This window comes from Erinaceus europaeus, chromosome 17 (genome assembly GCF_950295315.1).
Source record: "Erinaceus europaeus chromosome 17, mEriEur2.1, whole genome shotgun sequence".
Lineage (NCBI taxonomy): Eukaryota > Metazoa > Chordata > Mammalia > Eulipotyphla > Erinaceidae > Erinaceus > Erinaceus europaeus.
In genome coordinates this window covers 2561323-2584923 of record NC_080178.1, presented here as the reverse complement: position 1 = coordinate 2584923, position 23601 = coordinate 2561323, and the positions used below count along the sequence as shown (strand labels likewise).

At 58.1% G+C, this 23601-nt stretch overlaps 3 protein-coding genes across 6 annotated transcripts; 1 reads left to right on the top strand and 2 right to left on the bottom strand.

Annotated features, from left to right (window-relative positions):
• Positions 1-8: 8 nt before the first annotated feature.
• On the bottom strand, positions 9-2829 carry CDK2AP2 (cyclin dependent kinase 2 associated protein 2). 3 transcript variants are annotated; one of them, XM_060175972.1, is made up of 5 exons: positions 2206-2679; positions 1829-1929; positions 1597-1729; positions 1430-1541; positions 9-484 (listed from the first exon to the last, which is right to left on the bottom strand). In XM_060175972.1, the coding sequence occupies exons 1-4, from the start codon at positions 2285-2287 to the stop codon at positions 1450-1452; spliced, it is 408 nt and encodes a 135-aa protein (XP_060031955.1). In that variant the 5' UTR covers positions 2288-2679; the 3' UTR covers positions 9-484; positions 1430-1449. The 3 variants fall into 3 exon arrangements, with proteins under 3 accessions (XP_060031955.1, XP_016041760.1, XP_007518731.1); XM_016186274.2 differs by lacking the exon at positions 1430-1541 and adding an exon at positions 558-634; XM_007518669.3 differs by lacking the exon at positions 1430-1541 and having other exon boundaries at positions 2206-2829.
• Positions 2830-8303: 5474 nt separating this feature from the next.
• On the bottom strand, positions 8304-17054 carry CABP2 (calcium binding protein 2). Its single transcript, XM_007518671.2, has 6 exons — positions 16893-17054; positions 14384-14414; positions 11841-11975; positions 11032-11141; positions 10789-10936; positions 8304-8490 (listed from the first exon to the last, which is right to left on the bottom strand). The coding sequence occupies exons 1-6, from the start codon at positions 17052-17054 to the stop codon at positions 8465-8467; spliced, it is 612 nt and encodes a 203-aa protein (XP_007518733.1). The 3' UTR covers positions 8304-8464.
• Positions 17055-20634: 3580 nt separating this feature from the next.
• On the top strand, positions 20635-22904 carry LOC103109676 (glutathione S-transferase P-like). Of its 2 annotated transcripts, XM_060175931.1 has the most exons (8): positions 20635-20839; positions 20929-20964; positions 21537-21623; positions 21726-21832; positions 21928-22015; positions 22283-22386; positions 22468-22575; positions 22662-22904. In XM_060175931.1, exons 1-8 carry the CDS (start codon positions 20650-20652, stop codon positions 22887-22889), a joined length of 948 nt encoding a protein of 315 aa, XP_060031914.1. In that variant the 5' UTR covers positions 20635-20649; the 3' UTR covers positions 22890-22904. The 2 variants fall into 2 exon arrangements, with proteins under 2 accessions (XP_060031914.1, XP_016041761.2); XM_016186275.2 differs by lacking the exon at positions 21537-21623.
• The last annotated feature ends 697 nt before the right edge of the window (positions 22905-23601 follow it).

Here is a 23601-nt window from a genome sequence, read left to right as displayed (position 1 = left end):
CTAACAGCTGAGAGAAAACTCCAAATTAACTTTTATTTATATAAAAAGGGCATCTTTAGCAAAAGACACACTGAGAAAAAGAGTGGCTATGGCCCAGGAGACAAGGCAGGGAGGCGACGGGCCCTGGGAAGCCCAGGGCAGGGTGAGAGGTACCCGGTGAAGTGCTGCGTGGGCGGTCAGAGCGCTCCAGCGCCGCTCGCGCCGTGGGCAGGTGGGCAGGTGGCGTGGGGCTCACAGTGACCTCGCCGCTGACTGGCAGGGCGGGGGTCCTAGTCAGTGCCGCTGGCTGCAGTGCGCCACCCCGGGTCCCAGAGGGCACTGGCCAAGGGACACAGGAGAGAAGCCCAGGCTGGGGAGTGCAACTCGGGGTGAAGACCGGGCATCCGACGCTGCGTCCAGCAGTTCACGGCATCCTGTTACGTGCGGGCATTGCGCTCTGTCTCGGCCAGGCACTCTCGGACCAGGGCCCGGGCGTGGATGATGCCTGGAGTGGAGGCGGGATGTGAGGGCCCCAACCCCACCGCAGAGGAAGGTCCTCTCCTCCCCACACAGCCCACCTTGTAGGACTCGGCTGACATCTTGGGAGGGGCTGGATGGGAGACATGGGGTCTCGCCAGCCCTCGAGGCCCCTGCTCTGGGGTGAAAGAGGGCAGAGCTTGTGTGCTTTAAGTCCTGAGAGCAGGCTCCCCCCGGGCCCCAGAATCACATGTGCTAGTGAGGTTGGCACGTCCCTAGACAATAAGTAAACCTTTAAAAAAAAAGTGGGGGTCAGGCAGTAGCGCAGCGGGTTAAGCGCACGTGGCACCAAGCGCAGGGACCGGCCTGAGGATCCCAGTTCGAGCCCCGGCTCCCCACCTGCAGGGGAGTCGCTTCACAGGCGGTGAAGCAGGTCTGCAGGTATCTGTCTGTCTCTCCCCCTCTGTGTCTTCCCCTCCTCTCTCCAATTCTCTCCGTCCTATCCAACAATGACGACATCAATAATAACTACAACAAATAACAAACGACACGGGCAACAAAAAGGAAATAAGTATTAAAAAAAAGAAAGTAATAGAAAAAGAGGAGGGGGAGTCGGGCGGCAGCGCAGCGGGTTAAGCGCAGGTGGTGCAAAGCACAAGGACCGGCATAAGGATCCCGGTTCAAGCCCCCAGCTCCCCACCTGCAGGGGAGTCGCTTCCCAGGCGGTGAAGCAGGTCTGCAGGTGTCTGTCTTTCTCTCCCCCTCTCTGTCTCCCCCTCCTCTCTCCATGTCTCTCTGTCCTATCCAGCAACGACAACAGTAATAACAACAACAATAAAACAAGGGCAAAAACAAAGGGTAAATAAATAAATATTTAAAAAAAGTAAAAGAGGAGAGACTGTGTGATGGCACTTCTGGTTGAGCGCACATGTCACCAACCACAGGGACCCGGGTTCAAGCACCCAGTCCCCACCTGCGGGGGTGTCAGAAGCGTCAGGAGCCGCCAAGCGGCGCTGCAGGCTCTGCCTCCCTTCCCCTCTCAGCTTCTGTCCTATCAGAGGACGTCAGTCCGCACACTGCAAGCCCTTCCGAGAGAGAAACAGGTCACTCCGGGCCGAGGGAAGCCGCTGCCGCACTCACCTCTCTTCAGGCGCTCCATGGCGCTCTTGCTGCCCGCGTAGGTGGGCCGGATCTCTTTGCCCATCTCCTCGATGACCGACAGCAGGTCCGTGTAAGTGCTCTGGGATCCCTGCGCGCCAGGTGGCTTCATGGCCTAGGTCACCAGGCGGCAGGGAAACGGGGTTCAGGCCCCGGGGAGCGGGGGAGGGGGTCCTCCGGCCTCCCTGCAGCAGGCGCCCTCGGCTCCGCTTACCTGCACGTAGCCCATGGAGGGTGGCCCGAAGTCGCTGAACAACGGCCTGAAAGGGGCCGCGGCTCCAGGCACCGAGCCCGAGGGCGACGGGACACTTCCGGCTGCGGAGCGAGCGCGCACGGGGGTGGGGAACAGAACTGCTGAGCGCGGGGCCGGGGCAGCTCCGCTCCCGTCTGCCCGCTGCCAGGACGCGCCGTTTGGGAAGCTCAACTGCAGGGCCAACCCCTTGCCCCGGCGCTCCACCCACCAGCCCCGGCGGCACCGCGCCCACTTCTCCAGCCGGTAAACTGAGGCTCAGGGCGCAGAACTCGGGCCGCCTCCCGATGGGCTCCTCCACCGCCCGGGCAGGCGAGCAGAGGCTGGAGCCGGTGCGTTACCTGTAGGCACCGGTGTGCCGGGTCCCGGGGTGCTGGAGCCCGGGGTGCTGCTGGGGGCGGGGGCGATGGGCTTGTAGGACATCCCCAAGCCCCGGGTGCGGCGGGACGCCGGCCGGCCGCTGCTCCGGGGTTGGCTGCCTGGCCGCGCAGCCGCGCTCTGATTGGCAAGCGGGCTGCACGCCCCTGGTAAATAGAGCTCAGGCCGGAAGGGCGGGCGGCCGGGAGGCTCCTCACTCCCGATTGGCCGCTGGAGACGTCACTCGCGCCCCCTCATTGGCCGGGGCCTGAGCGAACAGGTCACAACCGCCGCCGATTGGTCGCCCCCTTCCGGACCTCGCACCTGTCTGCTCCGGATTGGGCGGTGGCTGGCACCCTCGGCGATTGGCGAGTTCGCGGCCCGGGCCGGCGCGCTCTCACTCCGATTGGTCCCCGGGAGGAAGGGGGCGGGGCCTCGCCCGTCGGACCCGGGACTGGCCGGCGGCGGAGCGGTCGGCGCTGCCGAGGGCGTTCTTCCGACCGCGGGCTCCGCCTCGCACCTGGCTCTCTCCACCTGTCACGTCAAGTCGGCGCCTCCGGAGCTCGGCCCGGCCGGGACCACCGCCGCCGCCGCCGCCGCCGCCGCCGCCGCCGCGCGCGCCTTCCGTCCGCTCCGGGCGCCGGAGGACGCAGGGCTGTGACGTGCCGAGCCCCGCGCCCCACCCCGTGCGCCTTGACGTCACCTTTCGCCGGATCCACCCCGGCCGCGGCCTGCGCGTGCGTGCTGTCAGAATCGGCCTCCGTTCCCATGGCGACGGGTCCCGCGCCGCCGCGGCCGCCGCGCGTCGCCTCCTCCCGGGAATGAGCGGGTGGATGCCGACGCCTGCGCTCGGGTGCGGTCTCCGTGGGCCCCCGCAACGGTCAGGCCGGCCCCAGCTCCCCGCCACATGAGGACAACGGAGGGACACGCACGGAGGGTCCCACGGGGCCCGCCGAGGGACCGCAGCCGACGGCCAGCGCGCTCCGGCCCGGGACGCCCCGAGCAGCCAGCCCCCAGGTGCTCACCTGGGCCGCAGGTGCCCGCTCCGTGGAAGTGCTGCCATACGTGCCACGGGCCGGAGTGAAGTGCGTGCTGGGGGGCTGGCTGCCTCGATTGCCCCTCCTGTAAACGGAGGGTGCGGTCACGCTCGCATAGGATGCTCGAGTGCAGGGGCCGCGGCTGCAGGTGGCTCCGTCTCTCCTCCTCTCCGTCACCCCTCTCTTCATTTCTGTTTTGTTTTCTTTAACATGTTTACTCCCTTTTATTGCCCGTGTTGTAGTTAGTATTGTTGTTGTTATTGCTGCCGTTATTGTTGTTGGATAGGACAGAGAGAAATGCAGAGAGGGGGGGAGAGAAAGACAGACACCTGCAGACCTGCTCCACCGCCTGGGAAGCGACGCCCCTGCAGGTGGGGAGCCGGGGGCTCGAACCGGGATCCTTATGCCGGTCCCTGCGCTTTGCGCCACCTGCGCTGAACCCGCTGCGCTACCGCCCGATTCCTCCTCCTCTTGCTTTCTGACTATATCCAATAAAGAAGTAAAGATAATTAAAATCAAATAGATAATGGGCGGGGGTAGATAGCATAATGCTGATGCCAAGAGCCTCATGCCTGGGTCTCCAAAGTCCCAGGTTCAATCCCCCCGTACCACCATATAACAGAGCTGAGCCGTGCTCTGGTAAAATAAATAAATATTAAGCGCACGTGGCGCAAAGCGCAAGGACCGGCCCTAGGATCCCAGTTCGAGCCCCCGGCTCCCCACCTGCAGGGGAGTCGCTTCCCAGGCGGTGAAGCAGGTCTGCAGGTGTCTGTCTTTCTCTCCCCCTCTCTGTCTGCCCCTCCTCTCTCCATTTCTCTCTGTCCTATCCAACAATGACTACAACAGTAAAAAAACTACAAAGGCAACAAAAGGGAATAAATAAATAAATAATTTAAAAGTCTTTAAAAAATATCTGAGTGAGCAATTTAAAAAGAAAGAAAGAAAGAAATCGAATGGATAATCACAAAGTGCTTATTGCTCCTTCTCCTCTCAGTATAGTGCAAAAAAAAAAAAAACAACCAAAAAAACCTCTATTTTCATTTTCTTTAAATCCTAGCACTAACAGCAGCAGGTGTCAGACGCCAGTCTGTTAGCTCTTTGCCCAGGCTACTTTCCCACACAGCCCTCTGGCTTTGTGTGACCTCCCCCCACCCCCAGGTTTTCCTCATTCCTAGGATAGCTTGTCATTTCTTCAACCACCTAGCACTTTCTGGAAAAGTCATGGGGGGTGGGTGGGTAAATAGCTTAATGGTTATGCAAAAAGACTCTCATGCCTGAGGCTCCATATTCCCAGGTTCAATCCCCCCCACCCGCTGAACCACAGTAAGTCAGAGCTGAGCAGTGCTCTGGTAAAAAATACAAAAAAAAAAAAAAAAAAAAAAGGTCATACACTCCTGATTTCAGTAGGACATTCTGGAAAAAGCAAAGTCAACTTATTAGTGAGAACAGCATTGAAGAGCTGGCTTCCAGGACACTTGGGAAGCAGTGCAACTTACTCCGTATGGTGCTGAATGGCCAATACAAATATTAAGTGATCACCACACTGTAAACGCTAATAGGGGTCAGCGGTGGTGCTAAGCGCAAAGATCCAGGTTTGAGCCCCCGGCTCCCCACCTGTGGGGGGGGGTGCTTCACAAGTAGCAAAGCAAGTCTAACGGCGTCTCTTCCCCTCCCTCCTCTATCTCTCCTTCCCCTCTCGATTTCTCTCGGTCCTACCCATTAAAGTGAAAAAATGGCCTCCAGGAGCAGTGAGTTTCTACTGCCAGCACCGAACCCCAGCAATAAACCTGGAGGCAAAAACAAACCTTTAATATGCACTAATTAAGAATCGTTCAGGAGGGGCTGGGCACCTGGCTGAGCACATAACCGCAGGGCACAAGAACCTGGGCTCAAGCCCCTAGTCCCCACCTGCAGGGGGGAAGCAGAGAAGTTGTGCTGCAGGTGTCTCTCTGTCTCCCCTTCCCCTTTCAACTCCTCCGTCTCTCCATCTAAAACAAATAAAATATCTGAATAGAAAAAAAACAGTTTGAAACAATCCGGAAGTGAGGTGCTCCCAGGTGGAAAGAAGAGGGTGTGCCCACAGCATTCTGGGGACACAGCCTCTGGGGGCAGAGATCCGGCTCATCTGGGAATGGGTGGCTGGCGGAACCAGGTAGGCGGGGCCGCAGGGTTCAGTGTGCTTCCCCAAGGGGTGCCAGGAGCAATTCTGAAAACACTGCTTGTTCATTGTTGCCAAAAGGCCAGTTCATAGAGGCTGGGTGTCTTGGAAGGTGAACCCGAGGAGGAGCTGCAGTGGTCTGTGACACGACGTGAACTCTTGTTTAACGCAGCACTGATCAGCAGTGGAAATGTCCTAAGGATGCATACACACAGTCCGTGTGCAGACACACTGCCACAGCTCCAGTGTGGTGATGTCTCTCCCTCTCTCTGGTCTATCCAAGGGAAAAATAATAAATACATAAATAAAAGAGAAGGCGTTCACTGAGCCATAGGCTTAGGATTTCAGCACTGTACTCAATGGCTGTCACAGTCAAACTGCTTAGAGTGTATTTCAGTGCCTGGGAGAGGAGGCCAGGAGATCCCTCGCTGGGTACAGTGCTTGTCTTGTCATGCAGGAGACCCTGGGTCTGAGCCCTGGCACCGCCTGAAAGCTCCATGAACACACACACTCTCCCTCTCCCTCTCCCGCTCCCGCTCCCGCTCCCGCTCCCGCTCCCTCTCCCTCTCCCTCTCCCTCTCCCTCTCCCTCTCCCTCTCCCTCTCCCTCTCCCTCTCCCTCTCCCTCTCCCTCTCCCATTCTCTGAAGTGAAAAGAGCAGGGGGAAAAGTTGGCCTGGGAGCCGTGGAATCTGCATGCCTGAGGACCTAGCATTGCAACAAGTAAACAAGCAAATGCCTTGAGGTGGTTCAGCAGCAGAGCAGCTCAAGCTTCAGGCCCAGGGTCGATTCTGAGCACCACACAGGTAGGAGCTGAGTGGGGCTCTGGGCTCCCCTCGTTCACTTCTCCCTCCCTCCCTCCCTCTTTCATAAATAACCCTTTTAAAAATCAAGAGCTGCTCAGTACAACAGTGTGAGTGGGCAGCTTCTTTGGAACCTCACAGCGCTCACCCTCTAGGCAGTGGGGGGACTAGGGGTCTCTGCAGTCTCACGCACCTGCTGCCCCTCCCAGACTCCTGCTTCACCAGGCTGGCACTTCCCCAGGAACAGAAGGGCAGGCCTGAGACCCGGAGTGGCAGGCACCCAAAAGCACCACAGGAGTTGCCTCTCACCCCCGTCCCCCAGAATGCCAGGCAGGGGCTGGGGTGTGAAGTGGGCTCCAAACCAAGAGACATCCATCCATCATCAGCAGTGGCATCTGTGCCCGGGGGGGGGGGGGGGGGGAGGGGGCTGGGGGGGGCTGGACTAGGGCGAGTCTGCCCCCACCGGCCAGGCTGCCAGGAGCCACCTCCTAATTGAGGATCAGGGATTAACTGGGATCCATTTGCCAAGTGGCATTGAGGTGGCAGCTGCCAGCCCTGGCACCTCAATAGCCAGCTGGGGAGGGTACCCGTGGCTGCCACCTGCTCTATCAGGACCGGGTTAGGGCATTTAAGGCTTGCTGCCCCTGAGAGCTCAGTGGGTAGAGCACATGCCTCTCTGCATGAGGCCCAGGGTTGGCACCTCGGACCACACAGGAGCATCGTGGGCAGTGGAACGGGGCAGTGATGTCTCTCTCTGAAATAATGGAGGAGTTGTGCTGGCAGGCTACCACTCAGGCTTGAGCCCTGGGTTCCCTGCCGGGCATCCGCTATCAAGAAAAAGACAGGGAACTCCAGGCCCTCCTGGGTCAGGAAGGTGGGGGCTGGCCCTCTCCCGGCAGAAGGAGCAGTGGATCCTGCAGGTCAGGGCTTGTTCCTGAGCTGGAAGAGGCCACCGGAGACCACTCTCACCTGCAGTCTGGCTTTCATAGTAGCACCGTCATGTTGGAGTCACCAGGCCTGAGTTCAAGTCTCACCACAGCTTCATCCTAATTGAGAGACTTGAAGCCAGTCCCACGGGGTTTCCAGGGCAGACAAAGGGGCTGGGTAACCCAAGGACATGGGACACTGTGGTCGGTGACAAAATAAAGGGGCCTTTGGGTGGGAGTTACCTGGATTGAGAGGTCTTTGGGCAGCGGCCAGAACAGAAGTGAGAAGGGGCAAGGAGTGGGTGTGGGCAGGGGAGCTTCTGCTCACTGGAAATGGGAATCTTCAGGGGAACTGGGTGCAGTGGGCCTGTGAGTGTTAGAAGACTCAGCCTGGAGACTCAGGGGGCCCCTTCGCATGGCCCAGCTGACTGATAACTCTGTCTTTTGTTTCTAATTTTTGTGGCATGGTTCCCCTGCTCCTGGGCACCCCCATCCTTTAAAAAAATTTTTTTTATATTTACTTATTGTCCCTTTTGTTGCCCTTGCTGTTTTTGTTTGTTTGTTTGTTTTTTTGTTATTATTGTTGTTGTTGGGTAGGACAGAGAGAAATGGAGAGAGGAGGGGAAGACAGAGAGGGGGGAGAGAAAGACAGAAAACTGCAGACCTGCTTCACCACCTGGGAAGCAACTCCCCTGCAGGTGGGGAGCCGGGGCTCGAGCCGGGATCCTTACGCCGGTCCTTGTGCTTTGCGCTGCCTGTGCCACCCAACTTCCCCACCCTCATCCTTTTTTATCATTTCAGCTAGATGGACAGACAGACAGAGACCCCCACAGCACAGGAGTTCCCCCCAGTGCTATGGTACTGCCCTGCGGTGCCAAGGTTTGAACCTGGGCCTTGTACACAGCACGGCACTTCCCTCCCCTTCGGGCTATCCTCTGGTCTTTTGTTTTGCTGCTTTCTATGTTTGGTTAGGTCTGGGGTCTTAAACCCAGGGACTCACACATGAAGCGTGTGTTTCTCCTTGGGGCTATTTCCCCAGACTGAGTTCTTTCTAGGTTCAAATCCAGAGAGGCTCCAGCCCACCCTGAGCTCCCAGCTGAGGAAGCTGGTGGCCACAGACTACATTTGGGGGCGCCCATGCTGGGTACTGCCAGCTCTGAAGACACTTTATTGCCGAGACAGCACGGGGCTGGGTGGAAGGCTGGGCTGGGGCTGAGGCGGTGAGCGCTGCACTGGGGCAGAGAGCAGCTGCAGGGTCTCTGGCAGGAGGTCCGGGGGCTGTGGTCCCTTGCGGCAGACCTACTCCACCTTCTGCGCAGACTCAACGAGACATCATTCGCACGAACTCTGTGGGGACAAGGCCAGGGTGTCAGCGCGCTCCCTGGATCTGACAAGGGTAGGCCAGACTGGCAGCCTCAGAGCGGAGGGAGTGCCATCAGAGGTCTGCAGAGAAGGGTCTCCTCGGTCTGGGAGAGGACCAGTCTCGGGTAGGAAGAGGGCATTCGGGGGCTAGGCGGTGGCGCACCTGGTTAAGCTACTACCTGATTAATACACTACAGTGTGACCTGGGTTCAAGCCCCCACTGCTCACCTGCAGGGGGAAAGCTTCACGTGTGGTTAAGCAGAGCCGCAGTGTGTCTGTCTCTCTCTGTCTCCCCCTCCCCTCTCAATTTTTCCTCTGTCTTTATCCAATTAAAAAATAGAAGAAGAGGACTTCTGTCCAGCGGCCACACGTGCCTGTGTGACCACACCTATTTACCTCCTTGCTCCGACTGCCAGGAAGCTCAGGAACACCCTGGCTTCCTGGGTTTATTCTGTTGGGGAATTTCAGGTAGAGAAAGGGCCCGTTCCGGATTCGTCTCCACTCCTTTCACTTCCTTTTGCTAAGCGCCCACATTCTCCTCCAGCTACTGGGGGCCCCTGGGAGAACACAGGTGGCTGAAAGCCTGGCACCCGCCCCACCCCACCCCACCCCCATCCATTTTACTTTAATTGAGGGAGTGTGGGACCCACACGTTCAAACTCAGGACCTCACACCTATGACACCACAGACACTTTACTACTGAGCTACATCCCCCCCCCCCATTCTTTGAAGACGGAGATCTCGCAGACAGCTCACCATCAGAGTGCAGGACTGATGCACCGGAGGCCCCAGGAACCATCCTGCTACCCCATAAGCCAGAGCTGACTCCGGTCTCTCTCATGGAAATAGATAATTAAAAACGGGGTGGTGGTGGTGGTGGCACACGTTACAATGCACAAGGACCCAGGTGAGGACCGGCAGGGGAGAAGCTTCCCTAGTGGTGGAGCAGGGCCGCAGGTGTCTGTCTCTCTCCCTCTCTGTCTCCCCCTGGTAGAATACACACTTGATCGTACTAGAGACCCAGTGTAAGCCTCTAGCCCCACTCAGAAGTACTGTGCACTGGGGAAGCTTCACCAGTGGTGACGTGGTGCTGTGTAGTCTCCCTCTCTTTCTCTATTTGTGACTGAAAGGAGAAACACTACAGTCTTCTGAAGCAGTGGAAACACACAGGTGGAACGTCCTGCAAAACCCCAGTGGCAGAAAGAAAAGAAGAAAGAAATCCTTTCCGGGCATGTGGTTAAAGGAGTAGCTAGTACTTCAAGCCCCAGGGTGTGGCGCAGTGGACAAGGTGTCGGACTCTCAAGCAGGGGGTCCTGAGTTCCATTCCCAGCATCACACGTGCCTGAGTGATGCTCTGTTTCCCCCTCCCTCTAATCAATAAATATCTTTTATTAATTATTGCTATTTTATGGTGGTATGGGGAATTGAACCTGGGACCTGGGAACCTCAGGCAGGAAAGTCTACTTGTATAACTATTATGTTATCTTGCATAACCATTATGTATCTTTCCTGTCTCATAAATATGTTTTTCTTTTTCTTTTTTTTGCCTCCAGGGTTATCACTGGAGCTCAGTGCCTGCACTATGAATCCACTGCTCCTGGAGACCTTTTTTATTTTCCTCCCCATTTTGTTGCTCTTGTTGTTATTGGATAGAACAGAGAGAAATCAAGAAAGGGAAGGTAAGATGGGAAAGAAAAGGAAAGACACCTGCGGACCTGCTTCACCGTCTGTGAAGCGACTCCCCTGCAGCAGGTGGTGAGCCGGGGGCTCGAACTGGGACCATTGTGCCGGTCCTTGTGCTTCACACTATGTGCGTTTAACTTGGTGCACTACTGCCCACCCCTCTCGTAAATATATTTTAAAAATATATTTATTTATTTTTAGTATTTATTTATTCCCTTTTGTTGCACTTGTTGTCTTATTGTTGTAGTTAGTATTGTTATCGTTGTTGGATAGGACAGAGAGAAATGGAGAGAGGAGGGGAAGACAGAGAGGGGGAGAGAAAGACAGACACCTGCAGACCTGCTTCACTGCCTGTGAAGTGACCCCCCTGCAGGTGGGGAGCCGGGGGCTCGAACCGGGATCCACCTGCACTTAACTTGTTGTGCTACCGCCCAGCTGACTCCCCGTGAATATCTTTAATAAACAAAACCACAGGGACAGCGTGTGGAAAGGTCCTGGGGCAGCAAAGAGGGGCTGGTGTCTGGGACGAGCACCCCGGACCAGCAGGAGAATGATTGGTGCGCCCGGGGTGGGCGCGCACCGGGGCAGATGGCGGAGTACCTTCAAAGTCCACCAGGCCGTCCCCGTTGAGGTCGACGTCGTGCAGGATCTCGTCCACCTCCCGCTGGCTGAGACGCTCGCCCAGCAGGGCCTTGAGTGCTGCCCGCAGCTCACCCAGGCTGATGCGCCCATCGCCGTTGGTGTCAAACTGGGGGGTGGGGAGCATTGGGTCATGACTCTCCCAGTCCCTGGGCCCACCCGCTGCCCGCTGCCCACTGCCCGCTGCCCACTGCCCGGCCACACCTCCCGGAAGGCGTCCCGCAGCTCCCGGACCCCGATCATGTCCGCCGTCTCCGCCAGCAGCTTGGGGCCCATCAGCTCCACGAAATCTTCGAAGTCCACCTTCCCGCCGCCTGGGGGCCGGCCCGTCAGAGACCCCGGCCAGGCCTGGCTGCTGGGCTCATCTCCCCACCTTGAAGCTCCCTATCCTGCCCCCCTGCCCTGCCCGCCCCCAGGCCGGGTTAGCTGTGTCTGTGGCCTGGGACTGGCCAAAATGTGGAAACCCACTCACCCCAAACCTCTAGGGATTCCCCATATATATATATATATATATATATATATATTTATTATCATTTTTAATAGACACCTGTGCTATGGTTGGGGCTTGGTGCCAATAGTACAAATCCACAGTTCCCAGTGGCTATATTTTCCCCACTATTTTATTGCACAGGACAGAGAGAAATGGAGAGGAGTGGGAGATAGAGAGGGAGAGAGACAGAGAGATACCTGCAGCCCTGCTTCACCAGTTATGAAGCGTCCCCCCTGCAGATGGGGAGCGGGGTCTCAAACCTGAGTTGTTGTGTATGGTGACGTGTGCTCTCTACCTGGTGCACCGCTGCCCTGCACCTCTTTTCCTAAAGAGTCTGTCTGAGTTCAATTCTTGGTCCCGGGGACATGTTCAGAGCCTGTTGTCCTGTCCACAAAGCAGGGTGATGCTCTCTGTTCCCCCTCCCCACTCCCCTCCCAAGGAGACTATGTGCTGACAAGGACCTAGCTCTGGGCCCTGGAGAGCAAGTGGCTGAGGCCCTGTCCCCTGGGGTCCGGGCACCTACTGATCTGCTGGGAAATCTCAATGAGCTCCATCTCGGTGGGCATGTAGCCCAGCGTCCGCATGCAGGCGCCCAGCTCCCGGTAGCCGATGTAGCCATCCCGGTCCCGGTCGAACTCCTGGAAGGCGGTCTGCAGCTCTGCCGGGTGGGGCAGGGTCAGTCCTTCCCCCCATGGCCCCCGTCCCTGGCTCCGCCTGGACCAGCTCACCCTTCTCTTGGTCCCATCCTGCTGCCCCAGGACCTTTGCATAGGAGATTTGTGCATTCACTCATTCAACAAAGGCATGAGAAGCACCTGCTGTGTGCCGAGCTCTGAGAGTAAGGCGGTGAGAGTGCAGCAGTGAACACGAAGATAGGGGGAGAGGAAGGAGAGAACGGAGAAAACCAGAAAAAAAGATGGGATGGGGTGTGGTGACTCATTGAGCAGAGCACCTGGCTGGCATGTGTGAGGCTCTGGGCTCAGTCCCCAGCACCAGCTGGAGCAGCAAGGACTCCTGGATGGTAGAGAAGTGCTTTTCTTTGTCTCTCAATCTCTCTGTCTCTCTCTTGTGCATATGAGGGACAAGAGAGAGGGAGGCTCAGTGGTAATGTGCATATGTAAGACCCTGGTTTTGATGTCCTGCACTGCATTATAGAATAAAAAAGAGAAAAGGCAAGGCTGTCTTTAAAAAGAAGAAGGAGAAGACAGATTCCTGTCAAGGAGACCAGCTCAGTGGGTGGAGAGCTTGCGTGTCTAAGGGTCCTGCTTCAGTCCCTGGTGCTGCACATACCAGAGTGAGGCTCTGGCTTCTCTCTGGTGTGAAACTGTCATTCATGTGGTTTATTTATTACTTTTCCCAGAGCCATGCTCAGCTCTGGCTTATGGTGGTGCTGGGAATTGAACCTGGGACCTCAGAATCTCAGGCAGGAAAGTTTATTTGCAGCACTATTATGCTGTCTCTGCCTCCCCCATATGATTTATTGATTTATGCATTAAAATAGAAAGGGAGAGAGAACCAGAGCACTACCCTGGCACCTGGGATGTCAGGTACTGAACTCAGGACCCCCATGCTCGAGAGTCCAGTGTTTGACCAGCGCACCACCTCCTGAACTGCTCTTTCATGTGATTTAAATAATAAACAGGGTCGGGCGGTAGCACAGTGGGTTAAGCGCACATGGCACACAGCTCAAGGACCGGTGTAAGGATCCCGGTTTAAGCCCCCCGGCTCCCCACCTGCAGGGGAGTCGCTTCACAGGCAGTGAAGCAGGTCTGCAGGTGTCTGTCTTTCTCTCCCCCTCTCTGTCTTCCCCTCCTCTCTCCATTTCTCTCTGTCCTATCCAGCAATGACAACAATACTAACTACAACAATAAAACAACAAGGGCAACAAAAGGGAATAAATAAATATTTTAAAAATAATAATAAAAAATAAATCTTAAAGCAAGCAAACAAACAAAAAAAAGCAGGACAGAACTGGCCAGCGGCACACCTGGTTAAGCGCACATGTTCTCATACGCACAGACCTGGGTTCAAGCCCCTGCTCCCCATTTGCAGTAAAGCGGTGCTCCAGGTGTCTCTCTCTCTCCCTCTCCCCCCCTCCTCTCTCATTTTCTCTCTGTCCTAGCAAATGAAAAACAAGGGAAAATAAATAAATTCAAAGGGGAAAAAATGGCCATGGGAAGTGGTAGATTTGTAGTGCAGGCACTGAGCCCCAACAGTAACCTGGTGGGAAAAAAGAAACTCTCAGTGAAGGATCACTGGGTAGCTCACTGGGTAGGTAGGGTGCCTGCATAGCCACGTGCACAAGCCGGGTTCGAGCCTCAGCACAGATTGGGAGGTGCTAAGGCAGCAGAAGTTTCAGGGTTGTGATATCTCTCTGGCCCTGAATGAAAACACAGCCTGAAGTCATAAGAATATGCGTGGGGGTCGGGCGGTAGCGCAGTGGGTTAAGCGCACGTGGCACAAAGCACAAGGACCGGCATAAGGATCCTGGTTCGAGCCCCCAGCTCTCCACCTGCAGGGGAGTCGCTTCACAGGTGGTGAAGCAGGTCTGCAGGTGTCTGTCTTTCTCACCCTGTCTCTGTCTTCCCCATCTCTCTCCATTTCTCTCTGTGCTATCCAACAACAATGACATCAACAACAATAATAACTACAACAATAAAAACAACAAGGCAACAAAAGGGAAAATAAATAAATAAATATATTAAAAAGTCTTTAAAAGAAAAATAAATGCATGCTGGGGGGGGGTGGTTTGAGGGAGAAGGAGAGGGATTCCTGACCACGTGGGGGTGACTTTCTGGAGGCTGTCCCTCTGCTGTCACCTGTCCAGGCTGTCTTCCCTCTGAATGTGCCCCCGCCCCCCACGGTCCTGCATCCATTCAGACCAGAGCCCCGCGTCCCACCTGCCCCGGGCTCACGCAGTGGGTGCCTAGTGGGTGCTCGGTGATGATGCCCTCCTGGCAGCCGAACCGGGCTCTCTGAGGGCACTCCATCCCCGGGTCTCCTTACCGCAGTCCTGCAGCCTCCTGCCCCCCCCCAGAAGCCCCCACTTCTTTCCCAAACCCTTTACCTTCAATCTCTTCTGGTCGCAACTCCCGGTCCTGGCGAGGGGGGTGAGGGAGGAGGGGCACACTGAGCAATTAGGAATTCCTGGGCCACCCACACACTCTGCTTCCGTGGGAGTCCCCAGCTGGCCCCGCACAATGTGCTCACACACACTGGGTCTGCCCACTGGCCTAGGCATGGAGGGCCCCCCCCCACCCCCCGCCACCTGCTGGGGCCCCTCCCCCTCCCACTTTAGGCCCCCTGTTTCCTGGGCTGAGGGTGGGGGTGGGGGCAGGCATGGCCTCGGCCTCTCTCTTGTTCTCTGCTTTCTGGGGACCCTGCCTGCCCACACGGGTGCGGTGACATTTCTCTGCCCCTGATTCTCTCTTCCTGGGATCTGGCTCTGGTCTCATCCCAACCTCTCCAGCCCTTCCTGCCCATTGGGTCTGATGTCCCTGCTCAGAGACCACCCCCCAGGAGAGCCAAGCTGGGTGGGCAGTGCACAGGGGCAACGGTGGCAGGAGGCCATACATACGAGCTGGGTGGCGGCGATGCTGGGCCGCAGGAAGACGCAGGCGGGCCCCACCAGGCTGTTGAGCACGGAGTAGCCCCGCACCCCAGGACCCCTGGGCTCCTCAGGGCAGGAACTGGGACCCCGGCTGGGGCAGGAACCCGCAGGGGGAGAGCTGGGCCGGTACCAGTGCCCCTGAGCAGAGCCTGCCGTGAGCCCGGAGCTGGGGGCCGGGACAGGGACGGCTGCCCTCTCCACATCTCTCCCAGGTCCAGGGAAAGCGAGGAACTTGGCCAGAGTCCCTCAGAGAGCCAGGGGCTGGGGAGCTGGGTGCTGGCACACACAGTTGATAGCACACTTTACCAAGCACAAGACACGGGTTCAAGCCCCCAGTCTCTACCTGCACAGTCTTCACAAGCAGTGAAGCAGGGCTGCAGGTCTCTCTCTCTCTGTGTCTCTCTCTCCCCCCTCCCCTTTCAATTCTCTGTCCTATCAAATAAAATAGAAAGAGAAAGAAAGAGAGAAAGCAAGCCAGGGGCCAGGGAAGCCCTTAAACTCCATCTCAACTGGCCGGGGGTGTGGCTCTGGGGGAGGGCACCACACTGGCCTTCCCAAGGGTCAGGTTCTATCCCTGGCACTGCCCATGCCAGCACTGGGCTCTAGTTCTCTTGTTCTTTTTCATTAAAGCACAAAACACATTTTTTAAAAGACTGGCTAGTGGGACAGGACAGCTCCTCTGGGAGGGCACCTGCTTTGTTAGGCTCTAGACCTGGCTGCCACCCCAGCCCCCCCCCACACACACACACACTGGCTTCTCTCTCCTCTCTTCTCCTCTCCTCTCCTCTCTTCTCCTCTCCTCTCTTCTCTTCTCTCTCTCTCTCTTCTCTTTCTCCCTCCTCTCTTCTCTTTCTGTCTTTCTGAAAAAGTCAACCTGGAACAGTGGAGACACACACACACACACACACACACACACACACACACACACACACCACACCATCTCTTGGTGACAAATAAAGAAATAAATAAATAAACTAAGGTTGGGGAGACAGCACAGTGGTTCTACAAAAAGACCCCCACGCCTGAGGCTCTGTGTTTCCACATTCAGTCCCCAACAACACCAGCAGCCAGAGCTGAACAGAGCTCTGGGAAAAATAAATAAATAAGCAAACAAAAATAAAAGATTTTGTTGCAGCTGAGAGTGGGGGATGGAGGGGCTCTGTTGGGGGGAGCACAACAGAACCCCTATTTCTTGGCTGAACCTCTAATTCCAGTTGGGTCCCCAGACAGGGCTCTGCGCCCCCCCCCAGGTCTGGCCCAACCTTCTGGCCAGGGCCCCCCACGCCACTCCCCTACCTTGAGCCCATGGTGCCGGGGCCCCTTGGCACAGTTCCCCATGGCTGCTGGGAGCATGGCAGGGCTGCAGAGCCAGGGGTGTGGGGTGGCGGTGGCTGGGCCTCAGCGATTTGGGGAGCTCCCACTGCCCAGCTGGTCCCGGGAGAGGGGGGGGAACTGCGGGCATTGCCCTGGGGTTTTGTGGCGAGATGTGAGGCGGGTGGGCAGGGGGGCTTGGGCTCTAATCCGAGATTATCTCTGAGCATCTCTGTGAGTGAGGGGGGCACACTGGGCTCCAGGGCCCCCTGAAGATACAGCCTGCTTGCTCTGAGGGTCTGTCCCCCACCCCCATCTCCTCCACAGGAGGACCAGGTCTGGATTCTGGAAGGAGCGCCCCCTCCCGCCCCTTCCTGGGGCAGCCTGGACCCAGGACCCCTTGGCCCTCCCTGCGGCCACTCTGGCTCTCACCTCTCTCTTGCCCCCCGCCTGCATGCCCCCGACCCTTGTGTAAAGTCTGGATTCTGTGGGCTGACAACGGAGTTCAGTGAGCACAGAGGGGGGGCAGGTGCTAGCCTCCCTCCTGGGTGGACAACCCCCATCCACTCATCAGTCCAAGCCCCTCCCTGCACTCAGCCCCAGGCCCCCAGTGGGCAAGAGGGGGGCCCCCCTGAGCTGGCCCTTCTGCCTTTACCTGACCGTAGGCCGCATGCACCTGGGCCTCAAGCTCCCGGAGGCGTGCTCTCCTGTCGGCTGTGGGGCTGACAGGGTCCCTGCTAGGTCCTGGAGAGCTGGCACAGGGGCAGGGGTCCCCCGAGGCTTGACTGCCTTCTGCTGGGCCCTGCGGGAGGGCCATGGGGCCCAGGGCTTGGCACCTCCAGTCGCCAGGGGACCCGCTGCAGTACCCCCAGTCCTGTGGGAGAGTACCTTTCTGGGTGCCTGTGGCTGAGGTCCTCCTGGGCCCCCCAGGCCCCATCATTTTTCCTGGTTCTCATGTCCCTCACACAATCACCTCCCTGCACCTCCATGTCCCTGCAGACCCCACAGACCTCCGCTTCCTGACCCTCTCCCCACCACCCCCACCCAAGGTGCTCCTCTGGACGCAAGGACACAGCCCTGCCCAGCTCTGCTGGATGCCCCCTCCCCACACACACACCACTGTGACTCTTTCTCCTGTTGGTCTGTCTGTCCCTCCACGGTCTTACTCTTTTGTCACAGTCCCCCCAGACCAAAGACCCTTCCCTACCACATACCCCGTCTCGTCCCAAGCTGGGGACCCCTCTGTGCCTCCCCATCTCCTGCCAGCACTTGCCTCCCACCTTAGGGGGGGGTCCCTTGTGCTCAGCCCCCAGCCCACTCACCAGCCCGAGCCTACTCCTCACCCCGGAACGAGGTCAGCATCCTGCCCGGCCTCACGCCAGGCCCTTCATGATTCATTCATCACCCTCACCCCCCACCAGACTTTGTCACGGGAACCAGATCCCCCAGACACCTGCCACCTGAGCTAGCTGGGCCTGGTTTCCTTGTGGAGAGGGCTAGCGACGGGGGTGGGGGGCGGGGTCAGCCCAGAGGCCAGATCCTGTCCACTTACCTGGGTGCCCTTCAGGAAAACCCGGCTCCAAGGATGCCCTCCAATGTCCCTCGCCCCTGAGTGCTGGGCATCGGGGGCCCTCATAGAGGAGGCCAGGCCCATGACTTGGGGATATCCCTGGCATTGCCTACCAGTGCTCTTTCGTTGTTTTTTTTTTTTTTTTTTTTAAAGCTATACTCATTTATTAATGAGAGGGAAAGGAGAGAGAGAAGCAGAGCATCACTCTGGTATATTCAATGCCTGGGCTTGAACTCAAGACCTCATGCTTGAGAGTCCAGTGCTCTAGCAACGGTGCCACTTCCTGGGCTTCTGGCCACCCAGGTTTAACCCGCACCAGGCACTGGGGGTGGGCTGGGGTTCCTGCAGTGATCAGTCATGAACTCTGGGCTGCCAGGGGCTGGAATCTGCAGGGCACATGGTGGGGTACACAGGAGCGCACAGGGGAGATGAGGTTCACTCGGGGAGCTGCAGCTGCAGCTGAGAGCAGAATCCCAGGGGTCGACTCTCCAGCAAAGGACAGCTGAGCATCTGCTGTGTGTCACCCTGGAGCCAGGCTGTGCCTCTGGGAAGTCCCTGCAAACAATGCCCCGAGACCTTGTCCTCAAGGTCACAGAGAAGCTCTGAAGGTCAGGCACTGGTTCCTCATGTGGAAAGACTGTCTGCCTTCATGAACACTAAACGCTGGAGAGCCCAGCAGGCTCCTGGCACATGGGGAGGGCTCAGACATGGAGGGTGCATATGGGCTAGATTGTCAGTGACATGGACAGATGAGTGTGTGTATGAGTGTGTGTGTGTGTTGATGGACTGTTAGCGAAATATCTAGTTGCTGGGTGGTTGACCAGAGAGACAAGTAGGCAGACAGACAGGTAGAGTTTAGCAGATGGCTGGATTCCTGGGAAAATCTTATCTTCTTCACTCAAAGAGTAGAGGGGGCATGTCACACCTATATTGTTATCTCCCTCCATGGCGCATACCCGGTGGGTGCTTCATACTGATCGGGATAGGGATGAAGACTTACATACCCCAACACTCATCTGAAAACAAAAATGGTACCCTTCCCCTTTCCGTTCCTGACAACCCCACCCAGTGCATTCAAAACAAAACACCATGAGGCCCAGCAGTTCCACTCAGAGGTATAGACATCCAGCAGAACTGAAAACACAGTCTACCCAGAGGTGTGTTACACACACACACACACACACACACACACACACACACACACCTCAGAGACGCACCAAATATGGCCCTACAGTGCAGCCCCTCTGACCACAGACGACAATGGTGACTAACATGGGCTCAGGCTTCACGCACCTTGAGGCCATGATGCTCCGTAAAAAGCAGAGTGTGTTACCCCTCTTAGGGCAAAGGCCAGTTGAGGCAAAGCCAGAGACGGAAAAGAGTGTTTGCCTGGGTTTGAGAATGAGAAATGACGGCGGCTTCGGCTTCTGACTGGCCCTGGGCTGCTGCTTCTCCTTCTTTGATTATTGGCTTGGGAGAAAGGAGAGAGAGCCTAGGCCCATGTGACTCTGAGGACCAATCTTGGCACCGTATAGTTGTGAATCCCAGGGTTCATCTGCTGTGCCACCCCCCAGGCCACATGGTTCAGGAGTGTGATGAAATTTTGTGGGAATTTGACAGTTGTGATGACAGATCCAATGCACTGAGTACAGTCAAATCCGAGGCACATACCCTTTATAGGGTGAAGTTTATATGGTAAGAGGGATGTTTATATAGATTTAGGACTCCGTCAAAGGCAGGCGCTGGGGAGTCGGGCAGTAGTGCAGTGGGTTAAGCGCATGTGGTGCAAAGCGCAAGAGCCAGCCTAAGGATCCCAGTTTGAGCCCCCAGCTGCAGGAGGTTGCTTCACAAGCGGTGAAGCAGGTCTGCAGGTGTCTATCTTTCTCTCCCCCTCTCTGTCTTCCCCTCCTCTCTCCATTTCTCTCTGTCCTATCCAACAACAACAACAGCTATGACAACAATAACAACTCCAACAAGCACAACAACAAGGGCAACAAAATGGGAAAAATAATCTCCAGGAGCAGTGGATTCGTAGTGCAGGCACCCAGCCCCAGCAATAACCCTGGAGGCAGAAAAAAAAAAAGGCAGGTGCTGATGTCTACACGTGTTGGGGGAACTGAGGGAGGGGTCTGACCCGGGGGCTGGGAGAACTGCTTCTGGGGGCCCCAGGAGGAGATCCCAGAGTGGGCTGCCTAGAACCAGAGGACTGGGGTGTCCCTTCTCCCTAGGTCGGTGCTGCTGGTGCAGACGGAGGACCTGTGTCTGGGGATCCCTCCCTCCTGGAGTGTGGGGAGGGGGAGTGACATGAAAGCTTAGGCAAAAGCCCTTTGTAAGCGGCTAAGTGTGGAGCAGATGCTCGCCAGCTGTGGGCCAGATGAGAGCCGGGCGCCCCCAGGTTTAGGGAGGCCTTGGTCAGGCGCAGCTTGTTTTTTCTTGTTTCCCAGCCACCAGGTGAGGGATGGTCAGGATTGGCGTGGGGTGGGAGGCGCCCAGCCCTGGCAGGTGGAGGAGCTCTGCCTATGTTCCCGGGAGCATTGTGTCCCCAGAGCTCCCAACACTCAGGCTCCATCAAGGTTTGGGGGAAGTGTAAGGCCTCCCAGAGAAAGAAGCCAAGCCCCGGGAAGCCAGCCCTGCCCGGGGCTAACACGGATTGACTGTGTGACTTTAGCAAAGTCAGTAAACCTCTCTGTGCTTCCTGGAGCGCCCCTGGAAAATGAGGAGAGGACAGCACCAAGTCAGAGCTGCAATCGAAGTCACTTGAGGCGCAGTGCTGGGCGCCTACGTGCTCCTGGTTCTGGTCCCCGGGAAAGGGAGCCGCGCCAACAGAGGTGTGGCGGGGCGCATGCACCTCAGGGTGCGCGCCAGCAGGTGGGCCCCCGGGGCCTGCTCGGGCCCCACCCAGCCCTGCCGGGACCCAGGGCGCCTCCTGGGCGGGGAGGCGGGAGGCGGGAGGCGGGGAGGCTGGGGGTGGAGCACACCTCCACCCCAGATCGGCTGCTCCCCACTTCCTGCAGCGACGCCTCGGCTGGCCAGTGAGTGGGGTCCGGAGGGTGGGGGAGCCAGGTGGGGGCCCCTCTCGGGGTCCCTTTGAACTTTCTGTCTGTCTGTCCGTCTCTCCTAGTGCCGCCCTACACCATCGTCTACTTCCCCGCGCGAGGTGCGGCTCTGCCCCTTCAGGAGGACAAAGGGGACCGCGGGACCCAGGCGGGTAGCCAGGCTGCTCTCCGGGGCGGGAGTTGCGGGGCGGGCGCGCGGACGAGGGGGCATCATCCCTGGGCCTCGACCCTCAAGACTTGGGGGGGGGTGAGGGACCAGGACGTGATGGGTGGGGCGGGGCTAGAGAGAGGCACAGGACCGGGGGCGGGGCCTGACCACGGGGGCGGGGCCTGGTTGTAGGGGCGTGGCCGCATCTGGGCGGGGCTTGGTCACCGGAGGCGGGGCGTGGCCTTGCAGGATGGGGAGGGAATGGGGGCTCCAGGTTAAGGTATCCTGGAAATGGGGTGGAGTCAGAGGCGGGAACTAGGATGATATCTGCGTGTCGGGGAGGTAGCCCAGCCTTGGGGCGGGACCAGATTGTGGGCAGGGCCTGGGCCCTGTTCTCCTGGGCTGCTGTGAGGTTGGGGTCTCCTGCTCCATTGCCTTCAGCAAGACTTAAGGGGCCCACAGTCTACTCCCTTCTTCCACGTGCATCCTTTCCCCAGCGGCTCTAAAGCTGAGCTTGTACTGCAGGGGAATGGCGCAGCAGTAACACGGAGTTGAAGGGGAGAGGCCTGGGTTTGATCCCTGGCCCCAACACTAGCCAAGCTGAACAGCCAAGTAAATAAATAAATAGATAAGTAAATAGATAAAGCGGGCAAACGAAGGTTTCTGTGTGGTGCTCTGCCCTCCCCCATGTCCCTGTCCCCTGCCCTTTCCCAGGGCGCTGTGAGGCCATACGCATGCTGCTGGCAGACCAGGGTCAGAGCTGGCAGGAGGAGGTGGTGACCAAGGAGGCCTGGCGGCAGGGTCCACTCAAAGCCACCTGTGTGAGTGACCAGCCTGGGCTGGGCAGCAGCTGGGCGGGTGGGGATGGGCGAGCCAGCACCCCTCAGCGAACCCTGTGTCCCCCCCTCCCCACCAGCTGTATGGGCAGCTCCCCAAGTTCCAGGACGGAGACCTCACCCTGTACCAGTCCAATGCCATCCTGAGACACCTGGGCCGCACCCTGGGTGAGTGACTCCTAGCCCAGAGGCCGAGGTGGCCCAGCCCAGAGAGACAGGGAGGCCTGGGTCCCAGAGGATGGGAGGCGGGAGGAGCAGGCGGGGGAGCGGTGGGATCAGGCCCAGGCAAGGGCCTGCAGGGCCCAGGTGGGTGGACAGAGGCCCCGCTGCCCCCACCGTCCCTCTCCCCTGCACCACTGGGGCCGCTGGGAGAGTCCCCAGCAGTGGCCCGGGCCGGATGCCCAGGCAAGCTCACCCACTCTGGCCGCCACCCAGGGCTCTACGGCAGAGATCCGCGGGAGGCCGCGAGGGTGGACATGGCCAACGACGGCGTGGAGGACCTTCGCAGGCACTGCAGCCACCTGATCCACCACAACTATGTGGGTGGGGTCGCTGTGGGCACTGGGCTGGGAGGGGCAGTGCAGGCACCCACCTCACCCAGAGGGTCCATCCCTTCGCAGGAGCAGGGCAAGGCCCGCTACCTCCAGGAGCTGCCCGGGCACCTGAAGCCATTTGAGACCCTGCTGGCCCAGAACCAGGGCGGGCAGGCTTTCCTTGTGGGCGACCAGGTGAGCATGCCGATTGCCAGAAAGGTAAACCGAGGCTGGGGTGGGACCCTGCCTGGCTCCAGCGCCTTTGTGCCCTCGCCCCTCAGATCTCCTTTGCTGACTACAACCTGCTGGACCTGCTACTGGCTCACCAGGCCCTGGCCCCCGGCTGCCTGGGCGCCTTCCCCCTGCTCTCGGCCTACGTGGAGCGGCTCAGTGCCCAGCCCAACATCAAGGCCTTCCTGGCCTCCCCTGAGCACCTCAACAGGCCCATCTTTGGAGGCCACAAGATAGGAACCCAGGAGAGTGGGTCCACCATTGGGAATAGTCAATAAATACAGTGGAGAGAAGCTATACTGTGGTCCCTGGGGAACTGGGGGTCAGGGTGGGCACAGACGGTCATAAGGAAGGTGGGGGCCAGGTGTCTGGGCGTGGGGGAAGCCCCAGGGATGCCAGGCAGCAAAGAGGGGCTCTGAGACTGCAAGACTTAGTGATGATTCACCCAAGAGGGCTTCCTGGAGGAGGGGAGCTCCTGCCATCCATATGATGTTTGACATCAGGCCCATGTGAGAGTGGTCTGCACACTCTGACACTGTTCACATTCGGGGGACACACTCAGCGACTCAGACTCGTGTCACCCTTGTCACAGGTCCCACAGGGTGGGGCCGGAGGCTGACCTGGAGCTCTGGGTGGCCTCCCACTGCTTGGGGAGCTCAGGAGAGGCTCCGATGGTGAGCTCGCCCACTCAAGTGTGAAGCAGGGCTGCAGGTGTCTCTCTTTCTCTCCCCCTCTCTATCTTCCCTTCCCCTATCAATTTCTCTTTGTCCTGTCAAGTAAAATGAAAAGAAAAGAAAAGAAAAGAAAAGAAAAGAAAAGAAAAGGTCTGGTAGTCGTGCACCTGGTTGAGTAAACACGTTATAGTGCACAAGGACCCGGGTTCGAGCCCCCGGTCCCCAACTGCAGGGGGAAACTTCACAGGTGGTGAAGCAGGGCTGCAGGTGTCTCTCTGTCTCTCTCCTTCTCTATCACCCCCTTCCCTCTAGATTT

Coding starts and splice junctions, on each gene's coding strand:
- CDK2AP2 (XM_016186274.2), bottom strand. CDS start 2,287: ATGTCCTACAAGCCCATCGCCCCCGCCCCCAGCAGCACCCCGGGCTCC. Junction 1,930..2,205: donor CGGCACACCGGTGCCTACAG/GTAACGCACCGG, acceptor CTCGCTCCGCAG/CCGGAAGTGTCCCGTCGCCC. Junction 635..1,596: donor CATGGAGCGCCTGAAGAGAG/GTGAGTGCGGCA, acceptor CTTTCACCCCAG/AGCAGGGGCCTCGAGGGCTG.
- CABP2 (XM_007518671.2), bottom strand. CDS start 17,054: ATGGCCCTCCCGCAGGGCCCAGCAGAAGGCAGTCAAGCCTCGGGGGAC. Junction 11,976..14,383: donor GCGACCAGAAGAGATTGAAG/GTAAAGGGTTTG, acceptor CCCACCCGGCAG/AGCTGCAGACCGCCTTCCAG. Junction 10,937..11,031: donor TGCGGGACGCCTTCCGGGAG/GTGTGGCCGGGC, acceptor CCCACCCCCCAG/TTTGACACCAACGGCGATGG.
- LOC103109676 (XM_060175931.1), top strand. CDS start 20,650: ATGCACCTCAGGGTGCGCGCCAGCAGGTGGGCCCCCGGGGCCTGCTCG. Junction 20,965..21,536: donor CGTCTACTTCCCCGCGCGAG/GTGCGGCTCTGC, acceptor CTTGTACTGCAG/GGGAATGGCGCAGCAGTAAC. Junction 22,576..22,661: donor CTTTCCTTGTGGGCGACCAG/GTGAGCATGCCG, acceptor CTCGCCCCTCAG/ATCTCCTTTGCTGACTACAA.